Below are 24,804 nucleotides of genomic sequence, written 5' to 3' on the forward strand. Positions count from 1 at the left end.
TTGTGCTTAGCTACAAACAAACGTGTATTTTGTAGGTGATCATTGACCCTAGTAAACTTTTTTTTTATATCTAAGCAAATATTCTGTATTTCTTCATTTAATTACTTCTTTGCCCTTGCAGTCACAAGTAACTAGACAAAATTTGTGATTAATAAAAATTGAGATGTTTGTACATTAACTGAATGAGACAACTAATTAAAAAGTAGAAAACAGCTTATTTTGTAGTCCACAAGCTTAAATGCTTTCTCTATCTTTATGCTTTAATGTAAATATATTTTGTGAATTTAACATCTAATGTACATGCCTGTGTTCTTAACTCTCTGTCTAATAAGGCTAATAGTACTATTGTTTTATAGTTTTTCGTTAGTAGAAATATTAGATGTAAAATCTTGATTTTACTGTATTACTTCAAATGTGAAACATATTTCAAAATAATACTACCTTTTAGCATTGCTAAAAATTATATCCCTAATAGCACACCAATTTTTTATACCTCTTTAATTTTGTACCACTTCAAAATGTGCTGATCATGTGACTAGTTTCCACCAATCACACTGTGCTACCTACTTAACACAGTTTTCACTTTCTTGATTGGTGTTAAAGTGTATTGATGTGTGCTTAGTTCTCTCTTTATGTGACCCTTGCTATTTCATTTATGATTGCTTTTCAGTCTTTCACTAACTTTAAACATAACCTTTTGACTGTTGGCTTTCAAACTTTGATTTATTTTTCTTGAACTTTTCTCATGCAAGTTGAATTCTAGTTTGATATATGAAGCCAAATTTTACTGTGATGGATGATGAAGTTCTCATTAACACTGAAGATAGTAATGTCACTTGTCTCCAACATGGCTGATTGATGATATCTTCCAAGGAACTCCAAATGTTTATTTGCAGGAAGTTGAATGATTTTGTTTGGTCAAGGGTTAATTCTCCTTTTCCCACTGTCTGTGCTTCTGAGAAAGATTTTCATCAGGGTGAAGACAATTTGGAATCTATTTTTCTGGTTCCAACTTTTTTTGGTAAGGCACATAGTGCTAACAGTCAGGAAATTTTACCAACCTTGTTCTGACCCTTACCTCCATCCAGGCTACTCTTCTGACTAGTATGTTTAGACCCGTTTCATCCTGGTGTTGCCACACTCCATCTTCATGCATGGTTTTTGTCTGGTCTTTCAGCTCAGCTCATGGACATATGCCTTGTGTAGCATTCTTTACCTGCTCTACTATTCAGCCTTCTTTCTTGTCTGTATGCTTAACCTGGTTGGTTTGATTAGGGTTTGTCTGTATCAACTGTTGCTAATTGTAGGACTGCCCCATCAAACAACTTTCATTTCTCTTGTTTCTGTAAAGCTTTTGCCTCCCTGATTATTTCCATACTTTTCTGTTCCTATCACCTAGTTTATCAGTTACATCCTTTTCTCCTTCTAGAAAGGGATCTCAGTGTTGTTCTTCATGCCCTCTCTGGTTGTACCTTTAAATTCATTGCTACATGTTCATTGTATCATCTTTTTCTTAAGACCTATTTTCTTCTTCTCTGGGCTTGAGATCTTTATTGTTTTGATATTTTTGCCATTACTGTTTCTCTCATCCTTTCTATTATTTTTTATTATCCTCTATCCATATTGGGTTTTCCTTCCTAAGATATCTGCTGCCTGTGAAGGTTATTTAGCCTTTCCTCCTATTTTTTTTACCATCTCTTTCCAACATGTACTCATATTAGGATCCAGATTGTTTTCTCTATCCAGTTCATTTCCTACTTGATTATGTGTCTTCTACAGCCATTTTCAGTGGTTCTCATTTTTGCCTATTTATTACATGTAATCCCTCTGCTTCCCAAGATCTATTACCCTTGCTGGTTGGGTTCTTCAACTCATATGACTGGTGTATTGTGACTTGTCTATGGAAAGTTGATGGTTGCATAATGTTTCACCACTCCAAATACATCATTTAACTGTGTCTTTAGCTGCTCGGACCTGCTTACCTCTGGAGGAGGCCATTCCAGCTAGTATGTGGACAACTCCCAATACATTCATCTTGCACTATCTGTGCATCCTGGCTGCCTTCCTCCTGTGATTACTCTACTCATATCTGTTTGTCTTTGACTGGGTTGACTTATTGTTTTTTATCCTTTTCAGTCGATACATATATCATATTTCATGATCCTACCTAGTGGTGGGCATTGCCTGGTCAAGTATGCTTGATATTATTTCTTGGCAACAAATTAATGTATAGTTCTATAACACTAGCTGTGGAGATTGGGTATTTCTGTAAGACTATGGGCCACTTATTTGGTGGTGGCATGTGTTTATAATATGTATTTATGCATTTTTATGGCTTCATGAGTAAAGGAAATCTCTGCTTCTTACAATTGAGGTCTTTCTGCTTTTCAAAATGAGGAATCGTGGACACTCTCATTGCACTTTATCAAGTGTGTCATTCCTTCCTATGTGCTTTCTGATGCATATACTCTTTATTCTTGTAGTAGAATATGGGAGTCTTTGCAAGTTTTGTTTCCAGTTGCTTGTATGGTGGACTGTGGAGGCTACCTCATGAGTGGGGTTTGTACAGTAATCTAAATCAATCTTTATAGCTCATATGAATCCATTCAGTAAGAGGGGAGCTATCATTGATATATGTATTGATTATACTGTAACATATATTCTTGATATAAGGCACTTCTCATAGATGCTTTATTCTGTGCTGACTGCACTTTTTCATTAAAAAACAGTTTTTATACAAGGCACTTCTGCTGGATGTCTTCTGGCTGAATTGGCAGCACTTGACATACTCAATAGTATCTTAAGGCACTTCCACTGGATATTTTCTGCCTGGGCAAACTGCGATTATTGTTGTTGATCTTGCATACTTAGGCAGAGTGCTTCTACTGGATGGTTTTGCCTAGACATACCAATCTTGGCATAATAACATGTATCCGAAAGTGTTTCTCTGGATATTTGTTTTGTCTGAGTGGGCTGCACTTAGCTAATTCACTCGCAATGTACACTTCTTTAATCCTAGTCACATATAGCTATATCAGATTATCAGTCATGGAACCTAACTGTGACTAACTATCACTATGTTATATGCTAAAGCACATGTTTTGTAATGGAGCAAAAATAAAGGGGTATAATAGACTGGTGAATTGTTAGCAATACATTGGAGACAAACCAAGGTTTAGTGTGGGTTGGCAAGTACCTGTTGGAAATGCATTTTCAATGTAAGAAAATGTTAACTTTTGATTGTACTGTATTTTTCCAAATATCTTATGTAAAATCTTGGGTTTACTGTGCTGTTCCAAACATGAAATTTAAGATTACTCTTACCTAATTACAGTTAAATAATACTACTATTATTATTTTATACATATAAGTGAATAATACAAAGATGTGAAACAGTAAAAGGATTACTTTTATACTTTATCATAGATAAGGCAGGAATCACAACTTTTACATTTGAGTAGTAAATAATGCTGGATTGTTTGATTTTTCCAGAAGCCATGTGTGTGCACGCACGCACGCACATGCACTACTAATGCATGTATCATTGTTTTGTACATACACCTAACCTCAAATAAGTTAGAGGTTATTATTTCATAAATGCATGGGAATAATACAAGAATTTTATTAGTAAGTAAATGATGTGAAATGTCAGATGAAATACAAGTAATCTATTCAGGTGTAATTTCTTTCTGTCAGTTGATTAGTAGAAACTATTGTTTGACTATGGTGTAATGAAATATATATTGTTTGGTTGCAGGTGAACAATGCGGGCATTATTGAGACTGGAACAATTGAAAACACCAGTCTCGAACAATACGACAAGATGTTTAATATCAACGTCAGGTAATTCAGTACAAGCTTCAATAAAATATATCCTAACTTGTTATTTAAGGCAGCTACATACATTTTTCTTAATATGATAAACACTCTAAGCAGTAGCTGTTTTAAGGGTGGGATATGGAAGCAAAAGGCTAGTTTAGAGGAGCAGAAAGAAATTAAAACTTATGGGTTGGTAGGAGTCACAATGTAAAGAATTTATAATCTTAAATGACTATCTCAGTTGAGAGGTTGCCCTCCACACTGGGATAAATTCGTAATTATTTCTCTTTCTATTGGAGTAGTATTTTGTACATAAGAAAAGACAATGAAATTTGATGCAGAAAAAGGGTATTTCTCTACACTGAGAAACTAGGTTAGTTTCTGAAGCCAAGCACAAAGTTTGAAGTCCATGTTAGTATCATTTTTATGAAACATTTGACAACAACTTATTGGAATGGTGATATGTGTACTAATGCTAATATGTACACTAAGAAATTAATAAATCCTCAAAAAGAACGACTTAACGTAAAGTGTTTTTTTTTGTTTGTTTTTTTTCAAAACTAAACTCCAGTTAATGAGCATTAAGTTTAAGATCAATTGACAGTCTCGGATCTCATATTAAGGTCATATAATTCATTAAGAAAAATTACTTAATACAAGTTTTACGTGTTGTTTCCATTCAGTAAAGTATCCAATTTTTATTCAAAATGTCATATGTAAGATGTAGCACTAATTGTTATCACACTTACAGCTGGTCTCAGTGTTACGAATGTCCCTAAGTTTTGTCTTTCATTGCCTTTTTAAACTTGTATTGGCACTGCTTATTTTACATTAAAAAATGTAACTATGGTAAAATTTAAATTTGGTAAATTGGTTTATAAAGAAAAGTGTTTTGAAAGATAAATGAGAGAGATCCCAATATAATGCAATAGTAATGTTTGTTGTGTATTGTCCCAATATAATGCTATAGTAATGTTTGTTGTGTATTGTCCCAATATAATGCTATAAAAGTAATGTTTGTTGTGTATTGTCCCAATATAATGCTATAAAAGTAATGTTTGTTGTGTATTGTCCCAATATAATGCTATAAAAGTAATGTTTGTTGTGTATTGTCCCAATATAATGCTATAAAAGTAATGTTTGTAGTGTATTGTCCCAATATAATGCTATAAAAGTAATGTTTGTTGTGTATTGTCCCAATATAATGCTATAAAAGTAATGTTTGTAGTGTATTGTCCCAATATAATGCTATAAAAGTAATGTTTGTTGTGTATTGTCCCAATATTATGCTATAAAAGTAATGTTTGTAGTGTATTGTCCCAATATAATGCTATAAAAGTAATGTTTGTAGTGTATTGTCCCAATATTATGCTATAAAAGTAATGTTTGTAGTGTATTGTCCCAATATAATGCTATAAAAGTAATGTTTGTTGTGTATTGTCCCAATATAATGCTATAAAAGTAATGTTTGTAGTGTATTGTCCCAATATAATGCTATAAAAGTAATGTTTGTAGTGTATTGTCCCAATATAATGCTATAAAGTAATGTTTGTTGTGTATTGTCCCAATATAATGCTATAAATGTAATGTTTGTTGTGTATTGTCCCAATATAATGCTATAAAAGTAATGTTTGTAGTGTATTGTCCCAATATAATGCTATAAAAGTAATGTTTGTTGTGTATTGTCCCAATATAATGCTATAAAAGTAATGTTTGTTGTGTATTGTCCCAATATAATGCTATAAAAGTAATGTTTGTAGTGTATTGTCCCAATATAATGCTATAAAAGTAATGTTTGTAGTGTATTGTCCCAATATATTGCTATAGTAATGTTTGTTGTGTATTGTCCCAATATAATGCTATAAAAGTAATGTTTGTTGTGTATTGTCCCAATATAATGCTATAAAAGTAATGTTTGTAGTGTATTGTCCCAATATAATGCTATAAAAGTAATGTTTGTTGTGTATTGTCCCAATATAATGCTATAAAAGTAATGTTTGTTGTGTATTGTCCCAATATAATGCTATAAAAGTAATGTTTGTAGTGTATTGTCCCAATATAATGCTATAAAAGTAATGTTTGTTGTGTATTGTCCCAATATAATGCTATAAAAGTAATGTTTGTTGTGTATTGTCCCAATATAATGCTATAAAAGTAATGTTTGTTGTGTATTGTCCCAATATAATGCTATAAAAGTAATGTTTGTTGTGTATTGTCCCAATATTATGCTATAAAAGTAATGTTTGTAGTGTATTGTCCCAATATAATGCTATAAAAGTAATGTTTGTAGTGTATTGTCCCAATATTATGCTATAAAAGTAATGTTTGTAGTTTGTAGTATATTGTCCCAATATAATGCTATAAAAGTAATGTTTGTAGTGTATTGTCCCAATATAATGCTATAAAAGTAATGTTTGTAGTGTATTGTCCCAATATAATGCTATAAAAGTAATGTTTGTAGTGTATTGTCCCAATATAATGCTATAAAAGTAATGTTTGTTGTGTATTGTCCCAATATAATGCTATAAAAGTAATGTTTGTTGTGTATTGTCCCAATATTATGCTATAAAAGTAATGTTTGTAGTGTATTGTCCCAATATAATGCTATAAAAGTAATGTTTGTAGTGTATTGTCCCAATATAATGCTATAAAAGTCATGTTTGTTGTGTATTGTCCCAATATAATGCTATAAAAGTAATGTTTGTTGTGTATTGTCCCAATATAATGCTATAAAAGTAATGTTTGTAGTGTATTGTCCCAATATAATGCTATAAAAGTAATGTTTGTTGTGTATTGTCCCAATATAATGCTATAAAAGTAATGTTTGTTGTGTATTGTCCCAATATAATGCTATAAAAGTAATGTTTGTTGTGTATTGTCCCAATATAATGCTATAAAAGTAATGTTTGTAGTGTATTGTCCCAATATAATGCTATAAAAGTAATGTTTGTAGTGTATTGTCCCAATATATTGCTATAGTAATGTTTGTTGTGTATTGTCCCAATATAATGCTATAAAAGTAATGTTTGTTGTGTATTGTCCCAATATAATGCTATAAAAGTAATGTTTTTAGTGTATTGTCCCAATATAATGCTATAAAAGTAATGTTTGTAGTGTATTGTCCCAATATAATGCTATAAAAGTAATGTTTGTAGTGTATTGTCCCAATATAATGCTATAAAAGTAATGTTTGTAGTGTATTGTCCCAATATAATGCTATAGTAATGTTTGTTGTGTATTGTTCCAATATAATGCTATAGTAATGTTTGTAGTGTATTGTCCCAATATAATGCTATAGTAATGTTTGTAGTGTATTGTCCCAATATAATGCTATAGTAATGTTTGTAGTGTATTGTATTTGAAGTATGATCTTTTTTTTTTATATTACTAACTATGTTGCTAGGCTATAAAACATGGTGAAACATGCTCTCTCTTTAACAGATCTGTATATCACTTGACCATGCTAGCTGTCCCTTACCTTGTTTCAAGTAAAGGCAACATTGTTAATGTATCCAGTGTAAATGGACTAAGATCTGTAAGTTTAAACTAGAAAAACTTTGTATTTTTTATGTGGAACAAAAACTGAATTGTTAGGAAAGCAAAACATAACATAATTGTGATTTTGAACAATATTTGTTTTACAGTTTCAGTCCTTAAGTCCTTGATCGTTGGTTTTAGAATCCAGTAATTAATTCAAGTTTTAAATATTATAACTTTTTTTGTGAACCAGAGGAGTATCACTGAAATTCTCCCATTTTGTTTTCTTCATTCTAACAGTTGAAATACTTAACCAAGCTGCTTAGAACATAATACACACTTTCCAAATATTTTATGTTTTCAAACTTGAAAATTTTCAGATAATCTTCTGTAATTTTGAAAGTTACAAACTTTTGTTATGAAACACTGTTTTGAAAAAAAAAAAACTTTAAAAATACTTCCTTCATATGAGAAGTTAAAGTTTTGTTATTTTTTGTCAGAAAGCTCCATTTTATGTACTGTTCAGTTTAAATGGTAGAATTCAAAATAAATAACTTACAACAATTATCTATGTCAGGTTAGCTAACAGGATTTTGGTAAAACTATTTGTGGTTGAGATTAGTTTGGAGCTGATATTAAGTTCCTTTGTTTATCTGTATTGTTTGAATACAGTAAATATAAGGACTTGAGTCACAGGAATATTTTGTTTTTGCCTACTCACTAAACCTAACTAAATTTACCTGATGTCTTTTCAAAGAAAAACTTTCCATGGCTTTCTAACAAATGTGATTTAATGTGAAAACTTGTGTAAAGAAAAAATAATTATTGGTCTTTGATGCGCTCCAAGGTTTTCTAAGCTCCTTATCAGATTCTTTTTTCATTCTTAAAGGAACTGCTAGTAGTTAGTTTCCCATAAACCATACATTATTGCTCAAATTTCTTTATATATTCTACTCTCAAATAATTTATAACCTGCTTGAATCAGTGGTACTGAAACATTTACTGTACCTATTTCCAAGGTTGCCCTTCCTTATTAATTGTTCAGGTCACACATACTATACAGCAATAATAGCCTTTTAAAAGTAAAATTAGGAAATGGGATATGGTAACTGTAACAAATTTAAACCTGTGACTTGGAATAGGCAGTAAATTATAAAAAAACTTGATAAATGCACTTCGTACAGTTCCTCAGTGTTAAATGCACTTCGTACAGTTCCTCAGTGTTAAATGCACTTCGCACAGTTCCTCAGTGTTAAATGCACTTCGTACAGTTCCTCAGTGTTAAATGCACTTCGTACAGTTCCTCAGTGTTAAATGCACTTCGTACAGTTCCTCAGTGTTAAATGCACTTCGTACAGTTCCTTAGTGTTAAATGCACTTCGCACAGTTCCTTAGTGTTAAATGCACTTCGCACAGTTCCTCAGTGTTAAATGCACTTCGCACAGTTCCTCAGTGTTAAATGCACTTCGTTCGCACAGTTCCTCAGTGTTAAATGCACTTCGCACAGTTCCTCAGTGTTAAATGCACTTCGTACAGTTCCTCAGTGTTAAATGCACTCAGACAGTTCCTCAGTGTTAAATGCACTCAGACAGTTCCTCAGTGTTAAATGCACTTCAGTACAGTTCCTCAGTGTTAAATGCACCTGTACAGTTCCTTAGTGTTAAATGCACTTCGCACAGTTCCTTAGTGTTAAATGCACTTCGTACAGTTCCTTAGTGTTAAATGCACTTCGCACAGTTCCTTAGTGTTAAATGCACTTCGTACAGTTCCTCAGTGTTAAATGCACTTCGTACAGTTCCTCAGTGTTAAATGCACTTTGCACAGTTCCTCAGTGTTAAATGCACTTCGTACAGTTCCTCAGTGTTAAATGCACTTCGTACAGTTCCTCAGTGTTAAATGCACTTCGCACAGTTCCTCAGTGTTAAATGCACTTCGCACAGTTCCTCAGTGTTAAATGCACTTCGTACAGTTCCTCAGTGTTAAATGCACCGCGCACAGTTCCTCAGTGTTAAATGCACTTCAGACAGTTCCTCAGTGTTAAATGCACTTCAGACAGTTCCTCAGTGTTAAATGCACTTCAGACAGTTCCTCAGTGTTAAATGCACCATGACAGTTCCTTAGTGTTAAATGCACCGCGACAGTTCCTTAGTGTTAAATGCACTCATTTACAGTTCCTTAGTGTTAAATGCACTGCACAGTTCCTTAGTGTTAAATGCACCATTTGCAGTTCCTCAGTGTTAAATGCACTTCGTACAGTTCCTCAGTGTTAAATGCACTTTGCACAGTTCCTCAGTGTTAAATGCACTTCGTACAGTTCCTTAGTGTTAAATGCACTTCGCACAGTTCCTTAGTGTTAAATGCACTTCGTACAGTTCCTTAGTGTTAAATGCACTTCGTACAGTTCCTTAGTGTTAAATGCACTTCGCACAGTTCCTTAGTGTTAAATGCACTTCGTACAGTTCCTCAGTGTTAAATGCACTTCGTACAGTTCCTCAGTGTTAAATGCACTTCAGACAGTTCCTCAGTGTTAAATGCACTTCAGACAGTTCCTCAGTGTTAAATGCACTCAGACAGTTCCTTAGTGTTAAATGCACTTCGACAGTTCCTTAGTGTTAAATGCACTTCGTACAGTTCCTCAGTGTTAAATGCACTTCGTACAGTTCCTTAGTGTTAAATGCACTTCGTACAGTTCCTCAGTGTTAAATGCACTTCGTACAGTTCCTTAGTGTTAAATGCACTTCGCACAGTTCCTTAGTGTTAAATGCACTTCGTACAGTTCCTCAGTGTTAAATGCACTTCGTACAGTTCCTTAGTGTTAAATGCACTTCGTACAGTTCCTTAGTGTTAAATGCACTTCGTACAGTTCCTCAGTGTTAAATGCACTTCGTACAGTTCCTCAGTGTTAAATGCACTTTGCACAGTTCCTCAGTGTTAAATGCACTTCGTACAGTTCCTTAGTGTTAAATGCACTTCGCACAGTTCCTTAGTGTTAAATGCACTTCGTACAGTTCCTCAGTGTTAAATGCACTTCGCACAGTTCCTCAGTGTTAAATGCACTTCGTACAGTTCCTTAGTGTTAAATGCACTTCGTACAGTTCCTCAGTGTTAAATGCACTTCGTACAGTTCCTTAGTGTTAAATGCACTTCGTACAGTTCCTTAGTGTTGAACAGAACTCCTTTTTTTGCCTCCTGCTAGTACAGTGGTAAGTCTACAGATTTATAATGCTAAAATTGGAGGTTCGATTCCCCTCAGTGGGCTCAGCAAATAGCCTGATGTAGCTTTGCTAAAAGAAAACACACACAACCTTCTTTCTTTCAATTTTCTTTGCAAATCATGCTAAATAAGTGATAGAAAGTGAGAAATTGTTCATTCTAAGATATTTTCAGGAAATGTTATTTAAATAAGAGTTAAAACTAGTATTTCGACTTATGGTTTGGAAGTTTATACACAGGTCTGCACTTGACACCTGAAATATGGTCTTTAGATTGGATAGGGTGAATGTGCTTGTATATATAACTATTTAAAAACTGATTACTAAATTATCATAAAACTAGAGATAAAGAGAAGAAAAGAACAGTTTTTTTTTTACTTTAATTTCTCTCCAGTGTACCAGTGAGGGAATTGTTTGAATGTAACTTTTTTATTTGACTTTTTGTTCAAAACATGATTTGAATTAATGTTCTATTTGTGTAATTTTATTTCTTATTCTAGTTTGCTGGTGTCTTGACTTACTGCATGTCTAAGAGTGCTGTTGATCAGTTCACCCACTGTGTAGCCCTTGGTAAATATCTGTTTAAGTGATTGAGACTAAAAAAACACATTAAACCACTTAATATCAGTAGCACTATATTATCTCTGTAAGTTATGATGTACAGCTAGGCTAGTAATTGTATGTTGTGAGAACATCTTTTGTTCTTTGTAGCATAATTAAAACTTCTGGTAATTAGAAAGTATCATAGCTAGTGATTGCAATTAGTTAAATTCTGTGTTCCAATTACTCAAACATTAGTTACTACTCTATTCTATTATTTTGATAAAATAATTCTGAGTAATATGTGAAGTGAAAGTTAAGTTATTTACTTACCAGTGAGTGAGAAACGTCTTACTTCTGTGATATAACTTATCCCAACAATAAGTGATGCATTTACACTCTTACCAAATTCTTTGTATTCCTTCCCATTTCTGGTATATTTTATATATGTATGTAATGTATGTATGATGAGAATGAAAATGAATTCCACTTCTGAGATGTTGACATGGAAAATATTAAGACATTAAAAATGTTTTTATTTTATTAATGTAAATACATAATTTTGATTTGGATCCATAAAATAATACACTTGACATTTGTAAAATATGAATCAGGTAGAGAATTAAAGGAGATTAAATATTAAACAAAATTAACATGCTTAGTGAAACTCTCTCTGTAATCGGTGTTTCTCAACTATCAGTTTGCAGACAGTGTGTATGATTTGTCAACAACCATCTTACCAAGCCATGAGATTTCACGAAAACTATTAGAATAATTGTGTAACTTTTAATGGTTTTTTTTTCATTGTACTTTAATGGCCCAAGAATATGTAGGGTACAGGAAACCAGTATCAGAAAGATTAGTGTTGTTCTATGTGACATGTTTATAAATTGATGTTACTAAAATTTCATTATGATGTTTTGCAAATTCATATGATGATGCTTATATATTTTAAAATTTTGTTCTAAATTATTTAATTATTGAAAGAAGGTTTAAATTGCTATGAAAATTATGTACAAAAACATTTAAAAAAATTTTGCATTTCTGCAAATCTAAAATAGAAAAATGTGGTTCCATTCATCTCCCAACAGTTTATTCTTTATAACCAGCTTTCAGTGAACTTCTGTTTGGAATTCTCACATGGAAGTTGTTTAGCTATCTGTCTTATTTCTATTTCTTTTGTATAGAAGCTAACCATAAAAAATAAGCATCAGAAAATGTCAAGGAATTCTTTATATAGAAGAAACTATTATGAGTTATGATATAAAGGTTTTGGTAGTTTGAGCTGTTAAAAGTACCTTACGATCATTTTCTAGGGAGTTAGTCCTTTAGCACATTTGGTAGAGCACTTGCATAGAATATTAGAAGTTTCAAATTTCGATTTGAGCCAAGCAGGTAACATTTTAATTACCATAAGGTTAACTAAGAAAAGGATCAAGTGATATTTTATATAAATGTCATTATAATTTATAAAATATATCTTAACATGTAGAATATGTTTTTGTGTCTTGTAGCTGAACTGTTTTTTGTTTTGTTCTATAATGTATTTGATTAGATGTTTTAAATATACATAAATTTATTTTTACAGTAAAAAAAGTTAAGTTGAGAAATGGAGGATAGGCCTTTCTTTTCTTTTCCTCACTAATTTAAGCCATAAAGCATGAATCATTTATTTGAAGTGTAATAATAATCTTTGCTTTCCTTTGGTATCAGCTTCAATTCTTATCCAATAAAATTCAACCTCAGAAGCGGATCCTCCTGAATTTCTATATTACTTTATTTCATCAAAATTGACCCGGCTAGCTTCCTAACTACAGCATAGGATGTTAAGACAACAGACAAATGGACGACAATAGATAGACAGATATAGATACGCACACATACGATACATGCGTAATTTTAAATTATATAATATTTATTTTCATTATTGAAATAGCTCGCATGTTTGTTGCATATATTTACAATGTCACTTTTTTAGGAGTGTTTATTTATGGGACAGGGTCTGGTGGTTTGATACTCTGATCTACCACATTCTACAGGATTTAGAAGCATTCACCACTAATTCTGAACATACTGATACATCCATTAAACAAAAACAATTTGTATGAAAGATTGATTTCTTCTGTTTTCCTAATATTTAAGTATTGAAAATGTAAATCACTAGATATTTGTTAAAGAAGAAATGGTGAATTATGTTATGATGAATGTATGAATACATTTTATTGGGATAGAAAGATATGACAGAGACATCCAAATGCATTATACAAAGTATTTTTATACCATTTTGGAATATTGTACAAAAGTTCTGTTTTAAAGTTGAATGTTGAGAAATTAATCAAATATAGATAGAACATATTAGATGTTAATAGAAATTATTACATGTGCATTAATGTTTTGACATAAGTTGTCATAAACCGTGAAGTGGTATTTTCAGTGTCTTGAGTTAGGCCTTGTTATGATATGAAATTTCCTTGTACATTTATAACATGTAATATACAAATTAACCATAATAGAAAAAAAAAATTGTATAACTTTTAAGGCACATCTCTGATAGCTTTCCACTGTGTTCTTTACAAAATTACTTAGTCTAGTGTTGCTAGAGTAGGTGTTCTCTTTATCTCTTGTGGATATCACATGTAAGATTTGAAGTGTTGTCTTCAGTTAAGAGAATGACATGAGATTATTTGTTTAAACCATTTACACTGTTATTTTACATGTATATTTTTAAAATATTGTATACTGTATACACTTTCAGTTCACATGTACTTGTTGCTTAGAAAACAAGAATCAGTTCTAAGAACTTATGGCATATTATATTTCTTATGTATATGATTAAAAAATAAGATGATATAAACTCTGAATGTTATAAAGTTGCTTAAATCAGAAATGTTCTAACCTTAACCAATGACTAAAGTTGGAACTTCCATGTGCAGTTGATTGTAAGATAGGGTTATTGGAATTGTCTTAATGAAAACTCTGATGGAAGTAAGTAACATTTGTTGACAGTTACCAGACTTTTGAATTGGTAAGCATTCTAGACTAACCATGTTTCTAATACAGTACTTCATATCACTCACAACATTAGCTATTCTTGTTCATTGCTGACCCCTATATGTGAATTATTTCTTTACACATGCCACAAGCCTCTTGCTCCACCATATTGGAATCATGCACCACCTCCAGCATCTGTTGGATTCTGTTTTACATGTTTGGGTGACAGGTCCCAAATTCCCTGTCAATATAACTCATGTCCAATGTTCAAACCTACATCTTACCCTCACAACTCTTTTACAGTATCCTTTCACAATGCATCTTCTATTTTAGGTTTTTCACAGAAATCTGGAGGGGTTTCCTGGAGTCATCTTACCCATCCTTACCTCCACATTGGCACTTTTGTCATCTTCAGATCTAGCTTTACATATGTGGTTTTCCACCGTCGGAATGCTGTGTTATCAAAGGTCTTCTTAGCTGCACTCTATCTCGAGTATTTATGTATGTCTCTGTTTTTTACACCATTTTGTTTTTGATACAGTCCTAGAGTTTTATTAATCTCAGGTAGCATCAGTCTAACAACAGTCTACCCTTTCCCATCTGGTAGCTCTTTTGTCTCAGTCAGAACCAAGTGTGGGACAAATTTCAGTTTCTTGTCCTTAGCCTTCCCAACCCTTACCCATTTCTTCTTTTTGAAGATCCACAGCTTGTCATTTATCTCAACGACACATGATTCATTACCGATAGTTCCATTTCTTGCCATGCCTCCTTTGTTTTTTGCACATATTTCCTTTCCTTCACCTTAAAATCCCATTGTTTGTCAGCATCTGTCATAGTCAATTCAAGATCTCACTCAACAGACTATCAAACATGCTACTTAACATTCATCAGGGTATTACTCCTTTGTTGTTTCCAAGAAAACACAGGACTTGAAGGCCTATCATCAATTTGTCCCACCACAGTTGCTTTGTTTATCTTTCCCATTTCACTGTGGAGTCCTATCTCACCCCTCAGTGGGCATTTTCTCAAGGTTTATGGAAAACCAATATGGATGTCACCAATGCTTACCTGCATATTCCCATCTCAGTACAGTCTTCATATCTTTGGTTCTCCTCCATGCTCTCTCTTCCACTTCTTGGGGAGCAGATCGATGTTCCATGCTAAAAATCTATCATGCCAATCGAAACTGGTGTATGGTTCTGGTTCATGGCTTTGTCAAGATCTCATCCTTGAAAATGCTGGACCCTGTTCACCATCAGGGACCTCGGCTCTGCACAAGGGCTTTCTGCACTTTTCCAGTCCAGAGTTTGTACACTGAGTCTCATGAACCTCCTCTACATCTCTGCTATTTGTAACTATATATGGCAAAACTTTGATCCTTACCCCAGCATCCTACCTGGGGTTGTATTTTCCTTACTCAGTGTGCCATGTTTTTTCAGAATAGATGGTATACCATTGCCTCTTTTTGCCTTCATATCCAGGTGGAGTTGACTGAATTGGGTCTGTCACTGGATGACAATGCTGTCTCCACTCATCAGACCATCCCACCATGACTTATAAACACCATCAAATGCGACCTTTTTTTGAGCCCTCTGAAAAATGTGGATATTCCCGATCGGAAGAACTGTCTTCTATTTGCCAAAAATGTTTCAAACCACCTTTCCATTCCCATTTATATGGATGGTTCATTTTGGTTAGATGGTTGCATACAGGATCCCCTCTGCAGTTTCTGTGTTCACTGCTGAACTGTATGCCATTTCTCTTGCCCTGGATTCGCTTAGCTTTCTACTGGCCTTGGAGTCAATCATTTTAGTTCTTACCCTGTTCTTGTTGATATTCAAAACCAACTGGCTTGTTTCTCTTTATCATCTATTTCTATTCAGTTTTTTTGAATACCAGGCAACATTGTTATTCATGAGAATGAGCTCACTGACACCACAGCTAAGTCTGTTTGCTCTGGTGCTATCACAATTCTGCCTGTCCCATATATGGACTATGGTTCTGTGTTCAAGGCTCAGCTCCATGTCAGTTGGCAGTTGACTTGGAGTGAGCAATGTGATCATAAGCTTTTCCAGATAAAACCTTTTGATCTTTGGCCATCTTGGTTTCATAAGGAACAGAAGGAAGAAGTTGTTCTAGCTAGGCTACACATTGGTCACAGTTTTTTAACTCATCATTTTCTTTTATTGGACAATGTCATTGGTGATGGTGACACTGTCCACCTCAGTTGTGTTTTTAAATTTTTAAGGGCCATTAGCCTTTTTAACTCAAATTTTTAATTCAACTTGTTTTTGTTTTACCGTGATTCCCTTTTATGTATTTTAATAATTTTACTTTTATTTTTAATTTTTTTACCAATTTTGTGGTGCAGATAGCCTAGTTGCTTTGCACCAATAAATACCAACCAATCATCAACCCTCCTGGACAACTTCCATTTTTCTCCAACCTCCTTCATCAACCTCAGTCACTGGTTCTACATCTGACAGTTTACATTCTCCATCTTCATGCCCAGCTTTTGTCCAGTCCTTGGCAAGGAGATGTAGTTTCTCTATTGTGTAGCTTTTCATTTGGCTCAATCCATACATCCTTCTCTCAGGGAAGTGGAAAGTCTTTCACACATGGTTTCATGCTTGCAGATTTTCATCTGCTCACCTTATTGTGGCTGGAGTCTCTGAATTTCTCATGTGATTTTTCATTCAAGGGCTTTTGATCTCCCCAATTTCAGGTTGTTGGGTAGCCTTGTCCCATACTTTTTGTCTTTCACTTTGCTCAGAGTATTTGCTTCACCTATCCCTTATTTTGTTAATCCATTCCATCATGATTTGTCGACCTACTCTTTCTGACTGAGATATTAATGTAGTCCTCCATCCCTTTAGTTTTACCTTTGTTTGAACCTCTTTTCATATGTTCTTTATTTAGCCTATCCTTTAATGTATATTTCTTCATCTTTTTAACCTTGTTGCCATTGGCAGTCTGACTCATTTACCACTGACGATGTACGTTTTACAATCACACCTATTTTCTCCTTTCCCTCATAAAAACCTTGGTGGCTTAAGAGGATAACTCCTCATTTTTGTCTATTTCAATTTTCATCTCTACCCTCATCCTGATTTGGATACTCTTTTATGTCCAATGTATGTTCTTCATTGTTATATTATCCACATTGTTTCCTACCATGGTTACCATTTCCTACTTCTATCTCATAGCAGTCTTCTTCATCGAGACATCTGTCCCCTCGGGTTCATTGTTTGATACAGTTGGTTTATTTCTCCTTGTCCTATTCTAAGCAGAATTTGTTTAGAGTAACTTCTCATCAAGTTGACACCTCAAATTTTCTTCCACTTGTCTTTGTTGGCTTTTGGAGGAAATTCTTCAATCAGGCATGTGGACCTCTCCTAACACATTTATCTTCCATTATTTACATGATGTTGTGATTTTTTGCTTCCTTTGGTTTTCACTTTCCAACTGTTGCTGTTCCTCATACTTATTCATACACTCCATACAGGGATCCCTTTCTGGGGTCAGTGGTACCTGACCATGTATTCTTTAGCTCTAACTCTGCACTGTAAAGCCACATGGATTAGAGCTTTATCCTCTATGGCTTTGTAATGCTTACTGTTGAGATGGGGTGTTTCACAAGATCTCTTGTAAATGAATAATCTCATGGCTTTTCTTCATACATTTTCCTATTCTGAACCATACCATCCATGGACTTATAGGTAAATTGGAAAGGGATAGCTTCCCATCTCTATGATACCTTGACGGAACAAATTGATATGATCTGGTTTTGAAAATAGAGTTGTGTAATTATTCATTGCATTGTCTCAGGTGATGACATTTCTCTGGACTCTTCATGCCTTCTCATTCTCCTTTTCTTCTAGTGGATTATGGGAAACATGTGACTTACCAGTTCCAAGCTGCTTGGATGGTTGACTGTCAAAGTACTCTTCTGTATGAGTTACACACATAACCACTTAGTGCAGAGTAGAGCAGTGGTGTTCTATAAGCATAGATTACATCCTTCAATTTGAGACAATATAACACAGTGAAACATGAGAATGCAGTTCATTCCTTTGACTGGGAACCCTCATCCTGTGGATGTTGGTACCCCATGGACAAGTTTTGGATTTAGAATGAACCAATCAACATATGCCTCTACAGAGGTTTTAGGTTGTTTATCTTCCTCCCTCTATTTCTTCTATCTGTGTTGTAGGTCACAGTGGTAGTACAGGGATTCTTCAGGTTCTGTCCTTGGCTATCCCTCGTTCTTTCTTCTTATGTGGATGTTATTGCTGTTTGGATGATCCTAGGCTGTTTCACAATTGGGGAAGTTGATTACAGGTGATAAACATTCTTTTGATACCAGATGTTAAATTTCTGGATCAACAGCTCAGAGCTAATCCACATTTCATAGTTGGGAATTGAAGTGATTCTCAATTCCCTTGTTTTTAGGCTTAATGTGAAAACAGTGTGGTTCTCTTCCTACCCTCATGTTTATGTTGGTGCCCCACGAGGAGGTTTTAGATGTAGTTAACTTGCCAAGTACAGCCAAGTACTAGCCACTCTATACTGTAGAGTACATCCTTTTTTACCCACTTTTCTCATTGTAGGATTATGTTCCAATACCTTTCTCTGGTTAAGATCACTTTTCTAGCACATTCTCTCTTACTTGGATGTGCTTCTCTCATTTTCTCCCCTGATATCTCACACAATCCCTACTTAAGATATTCTGATCTGACTCTCTCATCTATAGGGTATCCTTTACACACTTTCAGGGGTATGTCTATTGTTCACTTGTACTGATCTGTCCTCCTTATAAGTGTGGGATTCTAGTTAACCTTTTATCAGAGGGAAGTATCATATCAGATATTATACTTTTTTCTATCGGTAATACATTTTCAATGTAACTACTTCCCACCCACTTCTGGTTCTATCATTTTCTGCCAAACTTCAAAGTGATAGTTTGGTATAAGTGTACAAAGGGAGTCTTGTATGTATACTGTGTTCCTTTTGATGGTGAGGTGACACATGATGATTTACTTGAGACACACGTTGATTCCAATTAGGAAGAGCAGAAGGTTTGTGATACACAGAAAAAAGGTTCATATATGGAAGGCAATGATAAATGAGAATACCTAAACTCGTGAAAGGAGGGAAATACCTGTTGGAAATACATTTTCAGGATAGGTAAATTATAACTTTTCTTGTTCTACTTGTTTGTCAGAAAAAGTAAGATAAAGGGTGTAAGTAGAGAGACTTTGACATGAAAAAGTCCATTGTTGAAATATTTCTTACAATGTTAACCTTATTTCTGTTTGATATAGAACTTGCCCCTAAGCAGGTTAGAGTGAATGCTGTCAAGTGAGTTCATTTTCTTTCCTTTTAACAACTTGTTTCAAATTAAGATGATTTAATTCTTTTGCAAAATGTTACAGTTCAACTGATATTACTTGTTTTTATGTGATGTGTGTACTTGTTATCCTATTATTTATATTGTCCTTTCAAGATGTTCTTCTGCATAAATATTTTAGCTTCTGTAGGTTTGTTTTCTGTAAACTGTATAATCTTTAACTAAGCGGTACCAAAATATTTATCATTAGGTTTCTTTTTAAGCAAAGAAGATAGTTTGTAATGGACTTTAAAAATGTTTCATAGAGTAACAGTATTTTTGTACGTCTCTCTTGAAGAAATGTTATTGAAAATTAATAATTATCATTATTAATAAGTGAAAATATGTATTAGGCATATACTTTAAAGTTACATGTAAATTAAATGAGACTTATAGTAAATTTAAATGTATGGAAACAGCTAAAGTGGGTAATTAAGAAACTATTGTAAGTGTGCCATGTTTCAAGAAAATTGTCATTGTCATGATTTGACAGTTTTAACCTTTGTGTTATAAAGTTTGGAGATAGTTACATGGTATGATAGATTTACAGTAGTAAACAAGTGAGGAAAAACATTGAAACAAAATACGTAGGATAAAAAAAACAAACACAAAGTCTTAAACAACCTGACTTATAACTGAAATGACTTACGTTTGATGAGAAGAAACACTACCTGATGATGACATAGCCTTGTTCAAATGCTGTACAATTATAATAAAGTGTTCTTCATTACTCATTCGAGCTGTTTCCAAACTTAGTTGCTGAAGAGTGGGTTCCTAGTCATTAAATTTATAGTAACTTACTATTGTTATAGTCTGTGAAAATAGAAAAACAAATTATTCAGTTGTTAGGGTTAACATTACAGTTTGACTTGTAAAAAGTTTATAGTACTTACAATTAGGCCCCCCGCTAGTACAGCGGTATGTCTCCGGATTTACAATGCTAAAATCAGGGGTTCGATTCCCCTCGGTGGGCTGAGCAGATAGCCTTTGTGGCTTTGCTAAAAGAAAACACACACACACACACACTTACAATTAAAGAAAACAGACTGTAGTATAAGGACTTGGTCATGATTTAAACCTCTCCTTTGAATATAAATCACTACTAAAGGTACATTTTAGTTATGAACTACATGAATATTGTATCTAAAAAAAATTGTATTTTGAATGTATAATTTTTATTTTTATTTTTGACTTAACAATGTCCAGCATAAAAATTCTTCAACATTAAAATTCTACATAAATCCAGTACTACTAACTTAGAAAATGATAAAACTGGTGTATTTGGTGATGTCCTATAGTGGTGATCTGTGTGCTTACAGCACAAAAGATTGGATATTGATACATATGATGGGCAGAGCATAAATGGCCCATTTTGTAGCTTTGTACCTAAAACACACCAGCTAACCAATATCCAGTGGTGTCTTCTCTTGACCAGTTAATCTGCCTTGAGATATTAGATTTTTATGTATTTTTAATTAAATCTTGTATGTTTAAGTAAGTCATGAATACCAAACTATAACATTTATAGACTGTTTAACTTGCTCACAGAGTTTATATCTGCATTATATATACTGTGGTAAATCATATTACTTATAATTTTGTATAATGTTAAAGAAGTTATTGTAATTAATAGTATTTAGTTGCAACATATAACAAATAAGTCATTACAATTCATAGTTCACCAAGAAGTAGTGGTTGGACTAGTAAAATTTCTCGTGTCCATTAGTATCAAAACTTATTTTTTACAACTACGTATCTTACTTAAGATGCAGAATGTTACTATCAAATGATTACATGATATTTCAGTCCAGGTGTTCTAACAACTGGTCTTCAACTGCGTGGTGGCCTCACTGAAGAAGCTTTTAAGCAGGTTAGGAACAACTTCTTATTTGAGACGAATTTTTACATGTAATCTTTAATACAAATCATAATAACATGAACAGGCGACATAAGCTGTTAAAATAGTAGTTTGGTAGTTAGAGTTAAGGAGTACCATAACACATGGTTGCTAGTGGATTAACCTCTTAGCTTATTTGTCAGAACAGTTGCATTAGTAATAGCAAACCTACGTTAATTCCTACTCATGAGATGCAAGTATGCAAAGAAAAACATTTATTGTTTCAGAAGTACATTGATAAAAACATAAAGTACCAATCATGTTTATTTCAGCTTGTGATATGAGTTGCTTTTGTTGGCTATAAAAATTATAATATATACAAATGATGTTTTTAATATTTGCTTTAAATTTAAGTGAATATTAATGCATGTTTCCTAAAAGAGCAAGAAACGTAATCTTTAGTATGTAAAATCTTTACCTTTTCAAGTTTTGTATAAAACCTGAAACTGAAAAATTTTAGGTAATATACTGAAAATTGTTAAAACTTCTTTTTGATGGACACTGCATTACCGAAAGTACTGGTACAGTGCACCTCTAATGTAATGGACCTGCTGTAGCTGAAATTTTATGTGAATTTCACTAGGCATATCTCCATATAGTTTATAAGTTGGACTCAAAATGCCACTAGTAAATCAGCTTATGGTAACAATGTGGAAGCTTGTTAGATGAAGCATCATTGAATGAATGTGATACTTCAGTCATGTCTTCTTGTACTTACCCACTATTGATATTTTGTTAAATGAATAGGAGATCCTGGATGCATAATTGATTCAGTCCAAAAAAAAAACTTTAAAATTTACTTTGAAAGGAAAATCTGATGTCTGCTCTTAAATCCATCACTTAGTTCTGTAATCAGCTGTCAAAGTTGCAAGCCAGCACATGCAGTGTGTGCTGTTGACAAATAGCCATGCTGCTAGAAAATAATGATGGTTAGCAACAAATGCTCATCACAACTATGGATGCAAGGCATCATCCTTATGCATTGAAATTAGAATGTTTAGCAATAGGAAACCATCATTTGGTTTGGTGAATGCTGTTGCTCATTGTTTAACTTCAATTGATGTGTTTAAGTTTGATTGAAACCTGCAGAACATTTTAGATGTAATTACATCATTACAGGTGTGATGAAAGATGAAAGTATTGTCATGGCCTTTCTTAACTAGTTTGGAATCTGTCCAGTAATAACAGTTTAGAAAGTTGTGATCTCTTAGTTGTATAATGGCCAATTGTTTGCTGCAGTGGAGTTCTTTAGTGGGAAATAATCCCTTTTCCAGCATGATAATGCATCACACCATAAAACACACTGTGTCTAGCAGTGGTATGAGGCAACATCCACAAGATACTATGGCCAACTAAGAGCCTCATCCTTAGCTCAGTTGAACTGTTTTTGAACACTCTGTAACAGAGACAGAAAGGAATTCCTTCAATAAGTTATAATACTTGGAACTGCTTTGGAAATGGAGGGTCTGTTTGTTCCACTAGCAAGACAGTAACAGAAACTAGGATGTAATTAATGCTTAAACTGGACCTAAATGCTTATAAAATGGTGTCAGTTGATGAAGTACAACCACCTCAGTCCTAAGATCTGCTGACACACTACTTTTGGTAAAACAGTGTACAGGGTAGTGTAAAATTATTTTTACTATTTTAAAATCTAATGATTAAATAACTAAATAAATACAACCATACAATTTTCAACATTCTGTAACCCGCCTTGAACAGTTTTTATTGCCATGTTTTTCATTTCACTTCAGTGTGAGTACTATTAACCTGTAAAATGTTAAATGTGCAGTAAAAGTCTCAGTGCATAGTTTGACATGGATGGTGGGCTAATTATGTGATCTCCACTAAACATCTCTAGACTTGTTTCTTTCAAAGTATAATAAGAATATTGTGTTTTGTACACTTATCACAAAGTTAAATAACAGGATAATGAATGTCATTGCAACTGTAACTGTGGACATGTTTCTTGAAACATGGACTGAAATGGAATAGCAGTTAGACGTACTGGGGGCTAATAATGGTGCACACATAGAAAACTGCATGGTTGTATTTTCTTAGTTATTTAATTATTAAATTTTAAAATAGGAAGAAATTTTGGACCACTTTGCATATTTACATGTATATATATTTATATATAGAATGTATAAAGTAAGTATTTGCATTTATAGATGTGTATTTGTGTAATACGTAAAAGCACACACTACATGGAAGTTGTTTTATTTGACTAAACAGTTTTTAGAACGAAGTAAGACCACACATGCCTTAGGAAGACCAGGAGAAGCAGAAGAAGTTGCAGTAGCCATAGCGTTCCTTGCTTCCGATGAAGCATCCTTCATAACCGGCGTGACTTTACCTGTTGATGGAGGTCGACATACTATGTGTCCTCGGTAGAACTTAAAGTCAGTAAACCCCAAAATGAAAAGCAGAAATGACATGATAATGTTGAATACTGTGGTCCTTCCATTTGAAATGTTTACTTCTTATTTTAATTTCCTTGGTACAATTGAGATTAAGTGAGCTGTTACAAAAAGTGGTTTATGTATCTGGTGAAAATGTGTTTGCAGAGATTGTATCAGCTGAAGATTAGAAAACACTTTTATACAGATGATATTTTGTTTGATAAGTGTGTCTTACCTTAAAATACGTTGACAGCCAATGAGATTTCCATATGTTTAGAAATGTACTTAAATAATAAAAGAGAGATATAATAAAAATTACATGAAGAAACTCTCAGTGGCATTCATGACCTATGTGCCATCATTTCCATGGTTATAATATAAAAGACCATTCTGTACAGTAGTTACCACATGAAGAAAGTTTTTTGATGATTGGATATATTATAAGTCATTTGTATTATTATTACAAAATAATTCTATACTAGTTGTTAATGTTGTTTATTTGTTTTTATGAATTAAATATTAAACTATACTCGTTTATAAACATGTACTATTGTTATATACTATCTTAACTGTAACCACTAAATTAAAATTGAAACAGGATGTTTAAACACGTCTATTTCCCATCTGAAGAGGCACTTCCCTATAGGGTCAAACTTAGAGGAACATTCCACCCCCATCCATTCTTTCAGTCATGATAACTTCATAAAATGATTGAATAATACATTTACGTTTCTATCAATCACATCATCAAATAATACAAACAAGTGAATTAAACCATACCCACCTGAAAATGTATAACAGCGTTTTAGTCTGAAGGAAATTGTTCGTAACGACAGAGCATATTTTCTAACTCTACCATGTGTGTGTATTGGAAAACCACATCGAGCTATCTGCTGTGTCCACTGAAGTGAATCAAGCCCTAAATTTTAGAGTTGTAAATCTGAAGACTCACCATTGGCCCACCAGGCGACCTGACCCTACAATTTATAAGGTAGGCCACAAGTTACAGGGCCCTCTCCCTCAATAAGTAAGTGATACGTTTACAAAATAAAAATTCTAAATTCCAGGGTTGGTTTT

At 33.4% G+C, this 24,804-nt stretch overlaps 1 protein-coding gene across 2 annotated transcripts in view; it reads left to right on the top strand.

Annotated features, from left to right (window-relative positions):
• The window catches only part of LOC143223586 (3-oxoacyl-[acyl-carrier-protein] reductase FabG-like), a 36,024-nt gene extending 11,968 nt beyond the window's left edge, over window positions 1-24,056 (top strand). For both annotated transcript variants that reach the window (XM_076451714.1, XM_076451715.1), the window contains 6 exons: window positions 3,758-3,843; window positions 7,261-7,354; window positions 11,009-11,078; window positions 19,364-19,400; window positions 21,235-21,298; window positions 23,561-24,056. In XM_076451714.1, the coding sequence (XP_076307829.1) occupies window positions 3,758-3,843; window positions 7,261-7,354; window positions 11,009-11,078; window positions 19,364-19,400; window positions 21,235-21,298; window positions 23,561-23,719 (510 nt within the window). In that variant the 3' untranslated portion in view covers window positions 23,720-24,056. The remainder of the gene's footprint in view (window positions 1-3,757; window positions 3,844-7,260; window positions 7,355-11,008; window positions 11,079-19,363; window positions 19,401-21,234; window positions 21,299-23,560) is intronic.
• The last annotated feature ends 748 nt before the right edge of the window (window positions 24,057-24,804 follow it).

Source organism: Tachypleus tridentatus, chromosome 8 (genome assembly GCF_004210375.1).
Source record: "Tachypleus tridentatus isolate NWPU-2018 chromosome 8, ASM421037v1, whole genome shotgun sequence".
Lineage (NCBI taxonomy): Eukaryota > Metazoa > Arthropoda > Merostomata > Xiphosura > Limulidae > Tachypleus > Tachypleus tridentatus.